General features: G+C 37.9%; 1 protein-coding gene across 1 annotated transcript in view; it reads right to left on the bottom strand.

The window, feature by feature from the left end:
* Positions 1–2: 2 nt before the first annotated feature.
* Positions 3–16,677, bottom strand: part of LOC128247007 (arginine-glutamic acid dipeptide repeats protein-like) — a gene marked incomplete at its 3' end in the record, with an annotated part of 231,787 nt that continues 215,112 nt past the window's right edge. The window contains exons 10-16 of the mRNA XM_052976940.1: positions 5,082–5,220; positions 3,557–3,652; positions 2,623–2,822; positions 2,300–2,485; positions 1,471–1,557; positions 761–850; positions 3–275 (exon numbers count right to left, since the gene is read on the bottom strand). Coding sequence (XP_052832900.1) covers positions 3–275; positions 761–850; positions 1,471–1,557; positions 2,300–2,485; positions 2,623–2,822; positions 3,557–3,652; positions 5,082–5,220 — 1,071 coding nt within the window. The remainder of the gene's footprint in view (positions 276–760; positions 851–1,470; positions 1,558–2,299; positions 2,486–2,622; positions 2,823–3,556; positions 3,653–5,081; positions 5,221–16,677) is intronic.

Below are 16,677 nucleotides of genomic sequence, written 5' to 3' on the forward strand. Positions count from 1 at the left end.
TGCTGCTGTTGTTGTTGTTGTGGAGGTGGCGGAGGAGGTGGTGGTGGTGGCGGTGACGGTGTCTGTTGTGGCAGAGATGAGGGAGGAGGTGCCGCTGTCTGTGGTTGAGGAACTGGGCACTCAGTAGGCACTGATGGGGGACGAGTCTCTCCCCTTGGGGTTGCAGTAGATGAAGGGGAAATGGTTGCAGGTAGCTGAGAAGACAACTGAGGTTTGCACACCAAGTTATCTGCAGGGCTTGGTGTACTTGGTGGTGAATTTGAACTCAAATCATCCTGGAAAGAAAAGAAGACAACAGCAAATTAAGCCATGTACAGGTAAAACACGTTAAGGTGTATACAAGTAAAATATGCTTTAAGATATGTACAGGTAAAATACATGTTAAGGTGAGTACAGGTAAAACACACAATGAAGTAAGTATAAGTAAATTACATATTAAGGTGTGTACAGATAAAACACACATGAAGCCATGTACAGGTAAAATACACATCAAGGTGTGTACAGGTAAAATACACATTAAGCTGTGTACACATAAAACATACATTAAGCTGTGTACAGGTAAAACACACATTGAGCCATGTACAGGTAAAACAATAAACCGTGTACAGGTAAAATACACATTAAAGTGTGTACAGGTAAAAAACACATTCAGGTGTGTACAGGCAAAACACAGAAACAGGTGAATGAATTAAGGTATGTAAGTGAGAAAGATAAGTTTATGAATGAAAGAAAGGCAGGTGTAAAAGCTGCAAATTCTTACCTGGTTATTTTCAATATCACCTTCATTTCCATTCTCTTCATTTCCAGAGATGCTACTGCTGTCAGAAACCGATTCGGAATCTGAAGGACCCTGTGTCAATAAACAGTGCAAAAGATAAGAAGAAGAAGGCTTCCAAATGCTGGCACAAGGCCAGCAGTTTTTTATATTATGCTGACCCCAATAGTCAACTGGTACTTATTTTATGAATCCCCAAAAGGATGAACAGTAAAGTTAACTTCAGCAGAATTTGAGCTCAGAAGATAAGGACGGACAAAGTGGCGCTGAACATTTTGCCCCATTAATAATAAAAATAACAATAATCCTTTCTACTAAAGGCACAAGGCCTGAAATTCGGGGTGGGGGGATAGTTGATTACATCAAAAGGGCTAATTTTGAAAATAATCACGAATTTGGAAGGCTTTAGTATAATAACTTGATCAATATTAAGCTGATGTTTAGAACAGGACAATGAATAAAATGAAAGGTTTTCAGAAGTTCGGTATCCAGAAACCACAGGTGGTTTCAGGTAGGATGGTATTAAAAGGGTTCGATAAAAATGTCTGATCTCTTATTGATGAGGAGGAATGGCAGACACCCTATTAATACTGGTCTCAGAAATATTTTGCTATTCAAAATTCCCCCTTCAGACATTTTTCAATGAAAATTGTCAAATGACCATTCCTAAAGCAGCAAACGACATGTCAACATACCTGAGGCTTCTTTTTCTTGGAAAATTTGTCAGTTTCCAAATGATGCTGTCTTTTGCGACTTTTAACAGGACTCTCTGATGTGCCCTTCTGAATGCAAAGGAAAGACATTTGAAAAGAAAAAAACAAACAAAAACAATATATAACAGTAGAAATAGCAAAACAAAGAAAGTCTCTTACATATTTCTGTCTTTATATAACAACACAAGAGGATTTTAAATGACTGGGTTTAATGGGAATTGTCTGAGCAGACAAGTGGTAATGGTTGTTATGTCAGCAACTGGATACTTCCTACAAAGCCATGGTTTCTGATTAACCAACAGGATGATGGCATTGGCTTCTCTCATGAATCAGTCAATCATTGGTGATAATCTATTTATACTGATAAATAATCTGGGGTGTGACGTGCTGCGACATGTTTTCCAGCTCCAACTTTGCTGCATTGGCCACAAACTTGGGTATTGCCACCCATAACACAGTGGAGAGAAAATATAAGACTCCTTATTTCAGGAATATAGAACTGTATTGTCCTATTGGTAAGAAGCGGACAAGGCATCAATGGAGGTTTATAAGACTTAAAAATTCACTCTGACTATGCTATGCCTAAGGGCATAGCATAATGGATAGGGTAAAGACTCCCTTCGGCCATAAACGACCATGGGATTGCCATTAGAAAGCGCCTTAACAACCCCCAAAGAGTTAAGGGATTTGTCCAAGATTTTTTAAGCCTCAACTAAAGAGAAGCCGGGGTTCAAAGTAGAGAGAGAGAGAGACAGAGAGAGAGAGAGAGAGAGAGATAGAGAAGATGGCAGTGAGACAAGTTGCTACTCACCCTAAGTCTTGTAGTTGCTGTTGTCGTCTTTTTGTCACGGTCAGTGCTACTGTTACTACAGGTACTGACTGTGCTGGGAGATTTGCGACCAGTTATCTTCTGTGAACTCGATGAACTGTTGAGAGGACTATCAATATTATCTGGGCTACTAGTACTGTGGCGGTCCTTTTTCTTGCTTTTACCAGCCTGTAACGACACAAATGTAAACAAATCTGATTGGTATAGGGGTCCATGACTAGGGAGCAAACAGCAGAACATGAAAGGCAGGACAAATACTTCCAGGCTGAAGCACCAAAGTGAAAAAGAGAAACAGAATTACTCACAGATTCTCGGCTGCGCCTAGTGCGCATATTGTGTTTGCCGTTAATAGTTTCGTCCTCTTGGACTGGCTTGAAAAGAAATGGCGGAGGATCAGGCGGACTATCCACTACAGGTCTATCTTCACCATACTTTTTGAAAAACAAACGGCAGTCAGTGCACAGGAGTGCTTTATCCTTGCCTGCATGGTGCCAGTCCTTGGACGCTGAAAGACAAAGGGGGGAGAAAAAAACAAAGAAAAGAAAATTTACATTTAAGATATTATTCAACAAAATACAGCTGATGGTAATTAAAAGTTTCGAGAATAAACTTTTATGGAATGAATTGACATTTAAACGGGTAATATCTAACCTCTTACACCAACCCTACAATGTCATTCTAAAAATACATAATCATCATTTAATGTCCTTTGTCCACTAATGCTAAGGAGCATAGGGTCAGTTTCTTGGTTTTTCTGGGGTATATAGTCCTACCTGGACAGGGTACCGGTTTGTCACAGGATGACTCATTCTTGCTGGCTGAGTGGACTGGAGCAACGTGAAATGAAGTGTCTTGCTCAAGAAGACAATGCATCGCCCAGTCCAGGAATTGAAATCACAATCTTATGATCATGAGTTTAACACCCTAACCACGAAGCCATGTGCCTCCACTATCATAATATCAATCACAAATTTTGGCAAAATTTCTGGGGAGGGTGTAAGTTGATGACATCGACCCCAGTACGCAACTGGTATTTTATCAACCCCCAAAGATGAAAGGCAAATCTGACCTTGGTGGAATTTGAACTAGGAAGGCAAAAACAGATGAAATAGTGCTAAGCATTCTGCCTGGAGCACTCACGATTCCTGTAGCTCACTGCCTTGGTATTTATTATGTTAAACAATTGATTATTTTGTGAGAGAGAAACATTGTGATCCATGAGAAATCAAAGAGACTTACTAGTAGTAAAGCAGCGTCTACATGAGTAGCCACTCAAGTCGCGCCCTTCGCTGTCATCTGAGTCATTATCAGATATTTCACTAGCAGAACTGAGATCTGAAGAATAAAAGCAAAGACAAACAGTTTACAATTCAGCAATATTTAATTTTCAAAATATAAACGATTGCAGCGTATTAGCTATTTTTCAATGTTCCTTGACCATTTAATTCAGACACGTTTGTTTTTTTTTCTCACCCCATCTATTACTTCTGAAGAAGAGCGTAAGCTCAAAACATTAAAAACATTTTCCCACTGTTTTCTGAGCATAAACCTAATAGACTCCATTTGCTGTTCTTTTACTTCGTCTTTAGATTTCTTTTTTTTAAATTTGTGGACAATATTAACCATTATCCAGAAATCTTCCATCACACATCTGTGACCTTTTCAAAGACACTTTCCATCCTTGTGTGTGCACCTGCTCCACTTAGTCCATTCTATGAATGAACTAAACCGGACTAAGCAGAGCAGGAGAACACGAGAATAGAAAGTGTCGCTAAAAATGATACAGATTGACCATTATACTTCACTTAAACATTTACTATGGACTGTAGATCACTGCAGCGCAACTTTGTCAACGATCAGTTTGTATAACAAATATTCTGACACCAAATAACCAATAATTGTTTGAGTGAAGTTAACTGCCTTCATGCATTTTTAATAGTTAAAAGGTCTTTTTCCATACTGTAACCATATCAGTTTCAACACACGGTCTCGCATCAAATAACTTGTCTAGTAAACTGCAGCTCTGAAATTTCAGGGTAGAATTTTCCATCCACAATACAATAAAACAAGGATTCTCAAACCAGGGTACTCTACCCCTAGGGATATACAAGAGAGATCAGAGAGGTTTGTGAATTTTGTAAAAATACTGAAATTTTCAAGTAACACAACTGATTCAATGCAAGTCTTGTGTTAAGAAAAAACAGGAAAAATAATCCAGAATCCTTGTCTGCTACTGGATTGATCCCAAAATCTAATCAGTTTGTGCTAGTCATGAGGCTAAACATCCCTGAAAGTTTCATCCGAATCCATCCAGCAGTTCTCAAGCTATTTTGTCCATGGACAAACAAACATGACTGAAAACAATACCTCCGCCTTCAGTAAGGTGGAGGTAGCAGTAATAATAATAATAATAATAATAATAATAATAATGATAATAATAGTAACCTTTTCTACTATAGGCAAAAAGCCTGAAATTTTTGGGTGGTGGTGGTCGATTACATTGATCTCAGTGCTTAACTGCTTCTGTATATTATTGGCCCAGCAAAATTTGAGCTCTGAACGTGAAGACAGATGAAATGTCACTGAACATTTTGTCCAGTTTGGGAAGCTATGATTAACAGAGATTAACTGCTCATGGTAAAAAATAAGCTGGTATCTTAACTTCAGAGATTTATTGATTTACTTCAAGACTGAAGCCATCTTCTACAATGGAATAATAGAGTAAGAATTAAAAAAATAAAAAAATAAAAAAAGGAAATCTTACAGAATTCACTGGATGGCGGTCTCTGAGATCGTGTTGTCTGTCTTTTCAAACCACTCTGCCGACGATGTCGTCGATGGGGCCGGGCCGTAATGCCAGCTGGAGTCTTCTTCCAGAAATAGTAGTATTCAACCAGTTCACCCTGGGGAAAAGGAAAGAAAAAAATATTGAACAGATGAGAAGAGTTTGGCAGGAGACAAACATTGTAAGTACAGGAAAGTTGAGGGGCCGTAACAGAGAATCAGGGTCCATTGGGCCCCACCACTTGTTTACAAAGGAAGAAAACAGAACCCTTAGAAGTCAGGGGTTTCTTCCCTCTTGTGAATAAATTCAATATTTCTGTTGGTGAAGAAACTGATTCACCAATATTTTCAGTCTGGTTTACTCTTTTACTTGTTTCAGTCATTTTGACTGCAGCCATGCTGGAGCACCGCCTTTAGTCGAGCAAACCAACCCCAGGACTTATTCTTTGTAAGTCCAGTACTGAAAAGGCAGAGTCGACCTCGGCAGAATTTGAACTCAGAACGTTGCTTTGGGCAAAATATCGCCAAGCATTTCGAATAACAAAACAGTTACAATGTTACACAATGTTGGTAATAATAGTAATTAAACTAAAACTTAATTAATTATAGTGGAAGTAGATATTAGTTAAAAGAGTAGAAACACTAATGATTTAACAACAATTAGTATAAGAATGACCAACAGAAATATATTAATACGGCTTTATATGTTTGTGTTGGAGGGAACTTCTATGTAGTCGCTATTGCTAGAAACAACAGCCAAATCTCACTGAAAATACAGCCTACAATACAAAAAACAAAAGATTTATTGAATAATGTAGTTGCAGATATGAACAAAGGCCGGACAGGCACATATAGACTGACCAGGATGTAAGCCACCACCAACACCACCAGAACAAGCGAATGAGGCATCTGTCAGTTATGGCCACGTACAGAGCACTTAGGCAGGTGTGACATACAGAGCACTCGTGCTGGTGCCATGTACGAAGCATCTGTACTGGTGCCACATAAAAAAGCACCCAGTACACTCTATGAAGTGGTTGGCACTAGAAAGAGCACCCAGCCATAGGAAACCATGCAAAAACAGACAATTGGGACCTGGTGCAGCTCCCCAACCCAGCCAGGCTCCTGTAAAACTGTCCAACCCATGCCAGCAGGGAAAATGGACATTAAACGATGGATAATGATTTCTCAGAGTATGATATATATCCTACAACAATTAATTTATTAATAAGCTGCGAATGTTGAAAGACTATATTACTTATCGACATTAAATATCTGTACAGAAGGAAATAAATGGAACAAGAAAAAAAGCAACATCAAGAAACTAGCACCAAACACGTAGTTTATCCTGCTTTGGTATAGGGTTACTCAACCAATTATATCATTATTATTATTATTATTATTATCATTCACCAACTCCACTCCTGGTTCTCAAATGATTATAACATTGGCTGTGTATCACGTGACTAAGATTTACTCTGCTAGAGTTTACAGTAATTGTTTCCTGGAAAGTGAAAGGGGGTGAACAGTACTGCTGAGCAGAGTTCAATACCGTAGTGGGCCATTTATCTTTTACTTGCTTCAGTCATTGGAATGCAGCCATGCTGGAGCACTGTCTTTAAGTGTTCCAACTGAATGAATCGAACCCAGTTCTTATTTTCCTGAAGTACCAACCTTATTCTATCAGTTTCTTTTGCCAAACTGCTAAGTTACAGGAAGGGAAAAAAACCAACACCAATTGTCAAGCAATGGTGGGCAACAAACAAAAGCAAGAAAAACATCTATCTATCCACATCCCCCAAGGCTCTGGCCGAGTGCTTTACCACTAAGTTAAAACTGCCCACTGACAACGACAACTTTTTCCACTTTGTAATATTGACCCAATTTTTGCTGCTGTTTTAACAGCGATACTGCATTTGAAAATATCGCTTTGTATCGTATGATCCACATTCGATGCTTCTAAAAAGCAAATGTAAGTTTATTTGTCTACACACATAGAAGAATAGGTTTGATATTGTATGTTTTAATGGCAACAGGTCGTAGAGCTACTTATACAGTTCAATCAGTGACAAGATATATCTATATGCAATAGATTTTTATACGAGATTACAGATTTAGATAAACAAAGATGACATCGAATGAAACTGTTAATAGTTCCAGCATGATCTACCAGGAAAGGGACCACTGGTTTACAGATAGCTCATCCTTTTATTTCGCACAACAGCAACCATCAAAACAAAACCATACCACTTTAGTACACATCATATTTCAGTTGCAACAACAAATTGACAAAGTACGAAACAGGAGACAAGAATGATTAAGTCAGAGATTATCATTTGCTCAGAGACAGAGAGAGGCAGAAGAGGAATTATCTAGATTTAAACACTTAAAACACAAGCAAGTTAATCAGAATTACTTAATCCAACAAATCCAATGCCAGATAGAGTTTGGAGCTTACTTCCTCTCATCGTAGTATAGAATTCCTTACTCAACACCAAAGATTTCAATCTAAAGACTGAAACATCATTTAACATCCATTTTCCATGTTGGCATGGGTCGGATGGTTTGACTTGGTTTCTACAGCTGGATGCCCTTCCTAATGCCAACCACCTTAGAAAATGTACTGGGTGCTTTTTATATGGCACTATCACCAGTGCTTTTTACTGGACTTGGTACCATCACAATACTTTTTATATAGAACCAGTACAATCCACATCCAAATAGAACTCACTATTGCCAAGTGGTGTTATAAAACGAAGAGGTAAGGCTTTAAAACAGTCAAGGTAAGGTTTTATAAAAGTAAAGATAAGGCTGGATGATCTTCAAGGAAAGGTTTTACAGGTGTCAAAGTAAGGTTTACAACAGTGAAGTCAAGGTAAGCTTTTCTAAAAGTGAACACAAAGTTTCATAATGTTCAAAGTAAGGTTTTATAACATTGTAGGTAAAGTTCTGTAAAAGTCATGATAATGTCTTACACCTGTGAAGGTACGGCTATGTAAAAATGAAGACAAAGTTTTCCTAACATTTCAGGTAAGGTTATATGACTCTGCCAGCTCACCTCTGAAACATGAGTTTGGTTTAATTAATTAAGAAGAGAGAGAAGTGTGCAAGACAAGACTGAGCTGAGCTGAGAAAGGATTCGTTTAAACTGAAGCACTTTAATAAGGACAAAACAACAAAATGACCAACAAGCAAATGGAAACTTCCAGAGAGAAAACAAACAGAAGACAATAAACAAAAGTAAAAGAAGAATTGAAGAAGACGAAGACACACACACACACACTTGGCCCACAGGAGATTAATTATTCAGTAAGATGTGGTAATAGTCTCCTTCAATATGTATAAGCTTTCTCAAACAACAAGCTAATAAATATTAAGTTTCTATTTTGCTTTGATAGCCACCACCACCACCACTCCAGTCGCCATCACATCGATACTACTCTATTACCATAATAATAATAATAATAATAATAATAATAATAATGTTCCCACAGCTGTTACATTCAACTGTACAACATAAACAAACAATAGTAGATTCAGGACAAGAACAACATCACCACCACCACCAACAACAACAAACTCCAACCATGTGGTTACCATCACAACAGATTACTGGCTCTGTTCACCAGGGTGATTAGCTGTTTAATAATTCCACCAGGGTTCAAACAAGTGTTGTTAATTTCTGAGGAACTGCTTTAAATACCACCACCACCACCACCACCACCACCAGCAGCAGCAGCTATTTAGAAATTATTTACAGCTGTTTTAACCTCTTCTGAAATTATTAACACTTGATGTGATAATAATGTTTAGTTGTAAAGAAAGTGTTTAACAAAACTGGTGATAGCTCTGAGAAAAGCTGGCTGCTGCCACCACCAGCATTTGTTTCCTGTTTAACCAGTTAACAAGTAACAGACCTCTACTTATTCTGCCATTTCATCGATTTTGCCCCATGTCCTTTCAGGGTTGATGAAATAAGTGCCAGTTAAATACTGGGGTCAATGTAATCAGCAAGCCCTCCCCCTCAAAATTTCAGGATTTGTGCCTATAGTAGAAAGGATTATTATTATTATTATTAAAGTATGAGGAAGAAATAATGTGAATAGAAGAGGAATGTTGAAGTTAGTGTCTATATATTTGTTCGGCTGTTGAAGCCAGGCTGTGTCACTTGTGATAAATAACAGTGCTTTGTCGGATGATATCATGTAAAACAGTTTCTCAAATGACAACTGCTCCTCCCAGGCATAAAGCATTCGCTTCACAAACCACTGAGTAACGATAGTAAACGAGAGAGAGGGAGAGAAGAGCAAACTTTTAATTGCTTAAATACAATTATTTGAATAAAAAAACAATTTGTTTCAACCAGAGTTAAAAAAAAACAAAAACGAAAAATTAAAATCTAAACCGTTTCCTGGTAAAGAGGCAAATTTAGAGGAAAATTAAGACAAAATTATGATAAAAAGTTCAAGCAAAGTAGAATTGAAACAGCAGAAATATACCTACATCTGTACCTACCTACTTACCTACATATCTACCGACCGACCTACCTACCTACAATAAACATCAACTGACAAGTATTTCAAACCTAAGAGGCTTACTTATCTTTTGACAGATTCTAATAAATCCTGCCTGGATTAGCAAACTAAGTCTTTTTTTAATACAAGTCAGTAATTTAACAACAATAATTTGAGATAAAAAAAAAACACAGCAACTGAGGGGTAAAAAACAATACAAAAGACACCGAAATTAGTATTAAAATTATGGCTAAGTGCTGCCTGAAAGCGACCATGGAAAGAGAGTTTGTGAGTGTGTGTGTGCGTGTTTATATATGAGTATGTATGTGTGTGTATATTTATGTATGTGTTTGTGTGTGTGTATATATATATATATATATATATATATATATATATATATATAATGCTTGTGGGCAAACTCGGCCAGGTTTGTCCCCCCCCCCCTTCCAGAGAATAAATAACAGTTACTAAAGTGAGCTTTACTTCCACTGGATCAATGTAGAGGTAATTAGAAACATTTAATTAACAGTGTTAATTAGTAACACTTCTTAATAAAATAAGAAGTTACAAAGTTATGTCTTACACTAAGTTCCAACAAACCCAGCCAACCCTCACAAGAAACCAATTCACTCAGAATTCCATAAACTATTTTAGTTGATAAAGGGGGTGGGGGGAGTGGATGGGTCTTTAAATAATTAAGCTAAACGATCAAATCTAACGAGTTCTCTGTTTGGGTTATTGAAGATTCCGAAGTAATAAACTAATTGGAAAATTTTAAGTGTAGGGGTCAACGAGTTCATGTTTTAACTTTTATGTTATTGTAGGGCAGGGGGTTTTCAACTCAGGCCCATATGACCTTTGGGGGTTATATAAGATTTTGTTGTTAAAATTTATATACAATAAAACTGGCTTAGTGGCTCATGATTGTCAAGTTGTGAGTTTGATTCCCAGCAGCATACATTGTGTCCTTGAGCAAGGCACTTTATTCCACATTGCTCCAATCCACTCAGCTGGCAAAAATGAGTTCTACCTGTAATTCCAAAGGGGGCCAGCCTTGTCACATTCTCTGTCATGCTGAATCTCCCTGAGAACTCCATTAAGGGTATGCATGCCTGTGGAGTACTCAGCCATTTGCAAGAAAGTTTGAAATTGTCTGAAATAAAATCTCTCACTCTGTTATTCGTTTGCGTTTTTTCTCCAATTCTTTCCTTTGCTAAACATAACTTGATCAGAACCAACGTGTGGAAAAAATACCCGAACGGATTGCTCGGAAACAAAGATGTTTATGGTTTTGTACTCATTGTAGTTGTACAGGTCATGCTGGGGAATTGCAGTAGAGTCAGTTGCATCAACCGGAGAAGGATCAGAGCCAAAGCAGACTCAAAGGTAATTCTGACATCCACCATTAACATTTCACATTAACATTGTGTCTCCCAAATGCGGGAGAGAGTCCAAACATGATACTGGAGGGAAAGAGGTAACATGCACCACTAACGTAGAGTGGTTATGCAACATGAATGAAACTGAAGAAAATCCTCTGCAAAAGGACTTTTAAGATAAGCAAGGAGGATGTTTGAAGTGAGAGATCCCAAAGAAATCCAAAGGTGGCTGACCAGGGGCAGAAGAGAACTGTGTGAGAAGGGAACATCAAAGGGAAATCTGTTCATAATCTGGGTCAACCCATCATGTGGAAGCTGTTGACTGGAATTCTGGATGGTCTAGACCTTACAAGGAAGGAAAAAGGGTGAGAATTGGTAAGTTGCAAGAATTGTATTCAGAGGAACTACAGGCAAAGTTGAGCTCAACAGGAATTGCATCCAGCAATAGCAGGATGTTAAGGAGATGCAAAGAAACAGAAGAAAAAAAGAGAAAAGATATTTATTGTGTAGTGTTGTTGATGCAGTTGAAGTTTCACCCTTTTGTTACCATATTCCTGCGGAGATGATCTCCGTTTCTTTCAATTAATTTTAGATATAACAAAGAATTTAGTAAAATAACTTCGTTATCATTAAGCTAGTGTTAGGAACATAAATTGTGATTAAAGTTTGGTGGAAGATTTTAATTCAAAACTTATGAAAACAAGACATTTGTACTACAGAGCCAGAGGTGGTTTCAGCTGGGTTTTGGAATCAAAACGGTTAAACTGGTACTCCATTGGTTGTGACGATGAGGGTTCTAGTTGATCTGACTAACGGAACGGCCTGCTTGTGAAATTAACATACAAGTGGCTGAATACTTCACAGACATCCATACTCTTAACGTAGTTTCCTGGGACATTCAGCACGACACAGAATACGAGAAGGCTGACCTTTTGAAATATAGGTACCATTCTAATTTTGCCAGCTGAGTGGGCTGGGGTAATGCAAAATAAAGTGTCTTGCTCAAGGAGCCTGTGCCACCAGGTTTTGAGTTCATGACTATATATGATCGTGAGCCGAATAACCTAACCACTCAGTCACACCTTACCCCTTGACAAGGGAGCAAGTAGAAAGCCTATTAGGCACTGACCCTGACTTTAGGACACAAACTTCTTAATTCAAAATCTTCCTTGAACATCTCAGGTTAATTTCTTCCAAACACCAGATTAATAATGGGAAAGTAATTTTACTGACCTCTTCTTCATTATTTCCAAAATTAATTAAAACAGTGTATTTTAGCAAAAAGATGGTAACAAAAGGGTTAATAAAAAGGAAAGCTAATTTGGTACAGCTAATATAACAACAACAACAACAACAGGATTAGAGTTTATAATATAGCTACAGCTTATTTGTACCTTGACCTATATCACGAATACACTTGTTAAATGGAAGCACTTCAGGGTTAGAAACCAATTTATTACACAGTATTTATTTATATAGTTGGGGGGGGGGGTGAAAGTACTGATCTTTATTTATGAAAATGAATCTTTTTCACAATTGTTGAGGTTTAAAAACTGATGCCATCGATTTGTGTCACATTTCTTTATTGTTGCTAAACATCATCTGATAGTCTTTTGTTTTTTACATATACACATGTATATATATTCATGTGAGTATCTCGCTCTCTCTCTCTCTCTCTCTGTCTAAATACACACACACACAAACTAATGTTTTCTTGGTCTCATCAAACTTGGCTGGGTGGTAAGAAGCTCGCTTCCCAACCACATGGTTCCAGTTTCAGTCCTACTGTGCGACACCTTGGGCTGATCAAAGCCTTGTGAGTGGATTTGGTAGACAGAAACTGAAAGAAGCCCATCATATATGCGTGTGTGTGTGTATTTGTCCCCCACCACCATTTGACAACCAGTGTTGGTTTGTTTACATCCCCATGGCTTAGCACTTCAGCAAAAGAGACCGATAAAATAAGTCCTAGGTTTAAAAAAAAAAAATTTCTGGTGGGGTTGATTCATTCAACTAAAATCTTTTCAAGGTGTTGCATCAGCATGACCACAGTGTAATGACTGAAACTATATATATATATATATATATATATATACACATACATACACACACACAAAGAAAGGATCTTTCTTGGCCTTGTGAAAAGCCAGTTATGGCCAGTTTGAACAGGTAGATTATTATTAGGGTTGGATATGGTTGATTCAGCCCTTTAACATTAAGATTACTCCATCAAATGTAATCCTTATTCATTCCCATTGGATTAATCATGCATTATCTCATACATAGCTTTGAGATTTCACTGATGGGACTTCTTATTTCAAGCATGATATTGTGGGTTGTGTGTGAGAGACCAGACCTGGCTGATTTGAATATAAGACAGATAGAACATTTGGGCCAAATAATGGCCTGTTTAAATGCTAAAGTGTTAAACACCAAATGCTTGTCTTTAGCAGAGAACCCTTTGAAGGTGGTGCCAAGACAAACAGTAAACCAACAACAGAAAACTAATGATTCAAAGACCTGAAAATAGCTGCTTTTGTGTGGTGTGGATAACTGGTTTGGGTAGTGGTGAGTATAAATATGTGTATAGGAGTAGATAGGGTAGACGGAAACTGAAAGAAGACTTATTATTCTTAACCTAGAAAATCCACAATGAAACAGGGGCCTCGACATATCTGGAATGTACGGGCAAGACAGTTTGTTGGTAACAGTTTAAACTGTGAGACTGTCACATACACAACGTGTGTGTGTGTGTGAGAGAGAGAGAGAGAGAGAGAGAGAGAGAGAGAAAGAGAGAGAGAGAGAGAGAGAGAGAATGTGACGTTTCCTAACAAGGAGGTAGAAAGTCAACTTGGCTCATATACGTAGGATCTGGCTGACAGGGCCGGAGACTTCTAAAACCTCTTTGTTTATCAGGGGCTAGGAACTAACACTCCCTGGTAAGGAGCCAATAAGAAATAGCAAAAGATTTCTGAGATTAACCCTTTGTTTCTCCAAATCATTTTCCTAAGTTGGTCCTAGACATCCATGCTCGTTTTCAGATTTTTAGTCAGCTCGTTTCGTATATTCTGCATAATATAAAAGTTTTCCTTCCTTAAGCTTCAAAGTTACTCTGGCAGTTGAAAGGAAATTAGGAAATGTGTATAATGAATGATACACAGGCGCCAGAGAAATATGTTGTGTGTCATGTGGGATAGGCAGGACAGGAAAAGAATTGAAATTCACAGGTTTTTTTCCCAGTGATGTGAGAGAGAAATCAACAACACAATGCATTAATTATTAATCTAGTTTTGGTCAAGAGAAAGGAAAGGGTTAAATGTTGCCAGCAAGGAACTTGGTTCACCACAGTGTGTATAAACTGACAACTTGTGTATATAAGATGTATTAATAAATATTGGAAGGGTTTGTATTAAAATGAGAACAGGTTATTGACATGTAAGGATTATAAATGCACTTATATATATTAGGATTAAAGTCAAATTTTATTTCCACTGTAATTATAGAGTCATATGGTTTGAAGGCTGGGTGGCTGTATTGTAAGAAGTTTGCTTTCCAACCAGATGGTTCCGGGTTCAGTCCCACTGTATGACACCTTAAGCACGTGTCTTCTACTATAGCTACAAACCAATGAAAGCCTCGTGAGTGGATTTGGTAGACGGAAACTGAAAGAAGTCTGTCGTGTATGTTATGTGTCATTGTGTCTGTCCCTCACTATCGCTTCGCAACTGGTGTCGGTGTGTTTATGTACCCAAAACTTAGCAGTTCAGCAAAAGGGACAAACACCCCCAAAAAAAAAAAATACTTGGGTCAATTCATTCAGCTAAAAATTCTTCAAGGAGTTGCTCCAGCATGGCAGCAGTCAAATAACTGAAATAAGTCATTTGACTTATAAAAGATAAAAAGATACTAACAGCAGATGACAAGTGAATCGTTATGTGACTGTTCAAACTGCTAGAAACAGTAGTCAAATGTCCCTGCAATCACAATACACTCTTTAAAAAGAAGGGGTCATTAAGTACACTTAGATGCGGGTGGGGACAAGAGAATAAGGGTTTGGACACTGCTTGAGGGCTGTATTGGGTCTAACTTCAGAATTATATGTAAAGACACAAACAATATATCCTTTCCTTGTTTCAGCTATTCAACTACGGCCATGCTGGGGCACCACCTTGAAGAATTTTAGTTGATTGAATCAACCCCAGTAACGTTTTTTTTTCTCTCTAACTAATGGGGATGTACATACACCAACACCAGCTGTCAAGCAGTGGTGGGGAAACAGACACACACAGAGGCTTCTTTCAGTTTCTATCTACCAAATCCACTCACAGGGCTTTGGTAGGCCTGAGGTTGTAATTGAAGACAGTTGCCCAAGGTACCACGCAATGGGACTGAACCTGGAACCATGTGGTTGGGAAGCAAGCTTCTTATCACACAGCTAAATATATATAAAATCCCAGCATGGCCACAATCTAATGACCGGACTAAGTATAATACAATAAACGCACACACACACACAAACCACAGGAACGACAGGTTAGTAAAACCAAATTGCTTGCATTATAATAATAATAATAATTAGTCTTATTATTATTATTATTATTATTATTATTATGGAAAGCAAAATGTGTGCTGTAACAGTGACATTGTTTAAGTGTTTAATTGAAAATGCTTTAACAATGAAACAAATATTGACTTGCAGGAAGTTGAAATTAATAAAGGAAAGAAGCGAAACGGGTGCTCATTGAGGCAGAATGAGGAGGGGACACAGCCGAGAGCCGGGTGTCGATGACGGCGGGGATGCAGCAGGCTGACTATGTTCGCAGTCATCGTCAGCTAAGGGGCAAGAAAATTGTTTATGGTAAAATAACTGAGAGGAATGTGAATGAAGGAGAGAAAGGATTTTGGTAACACATTATTCAAGAGAGAGAGAGAGAGGAAGACGGAGGAATTTTTCCAATGTGACAGTGAACAAAGAAGATATAGGAAGAAAACTGATGTAATTGCAACTTGAGCAGTATTGGCAGCTTATAATAGTGTGTATTGTAAAAATATTTTATATCCCTCCCAGCAGCTAATGGATTAATTTGATGTTTGAAGATGCTTTCTGTTGCATGTCTTCCTGAAATTGCAGACACAAGTGAACAAAGTGGAGATCGCCTATCATGTATTTCACGCACACTGAGGAGAGAGAGAGAAGGAGAGAGAGAGAGAGAGAGAAGCTTATATGATAAATCAGACGGCCATGGTGACGATGACGACGACATAATAGGACTTAACAGAAGGATAGTGTTTCATACATAATAACAACTTTAAGTATTACTGGCAATAGAAATGATGCACACACTATATATAAACATACACACACACACACACACGTACGTAGACGCATTCATCATTATAAACAACGAACAGCACGACACATACACACACGTGTGTAGAGAACCTCGGGAAACAGATTTATGATTAATATTTAACAAAACAACAACAAAAGGCACTAGAAATAATTGGTTTGTGTTGGAAGTATTGCAAGCGATAAAAGACAGCCAGAGGATCAAAGCCCACGATGTTATATTGCAAAGAGACTATAAAAGAAAGACCGGAGAGGGGGGGGGCACACAAAAAAATAGAAAAATAAGATGAAGGAACAGTCCTAGAAAAACACAAAAATCGTGCACCCGTTTAT

Source organism: Octopus bimaculoides, chromosome 26 (genome assembly GCF_001194135.2).
Source record: "Octopus bimaculoides isolate UCB-OBI-ISO-001 chromosome 26, ASM119413v2, whole genome shotgun sequence".
Lineage (NCBI taxonomy): Eukaryota > Metazoa > Mollusca > Cephalopoda > Octopoda > Octopodidae > Octopus > Octopus bimaculoides.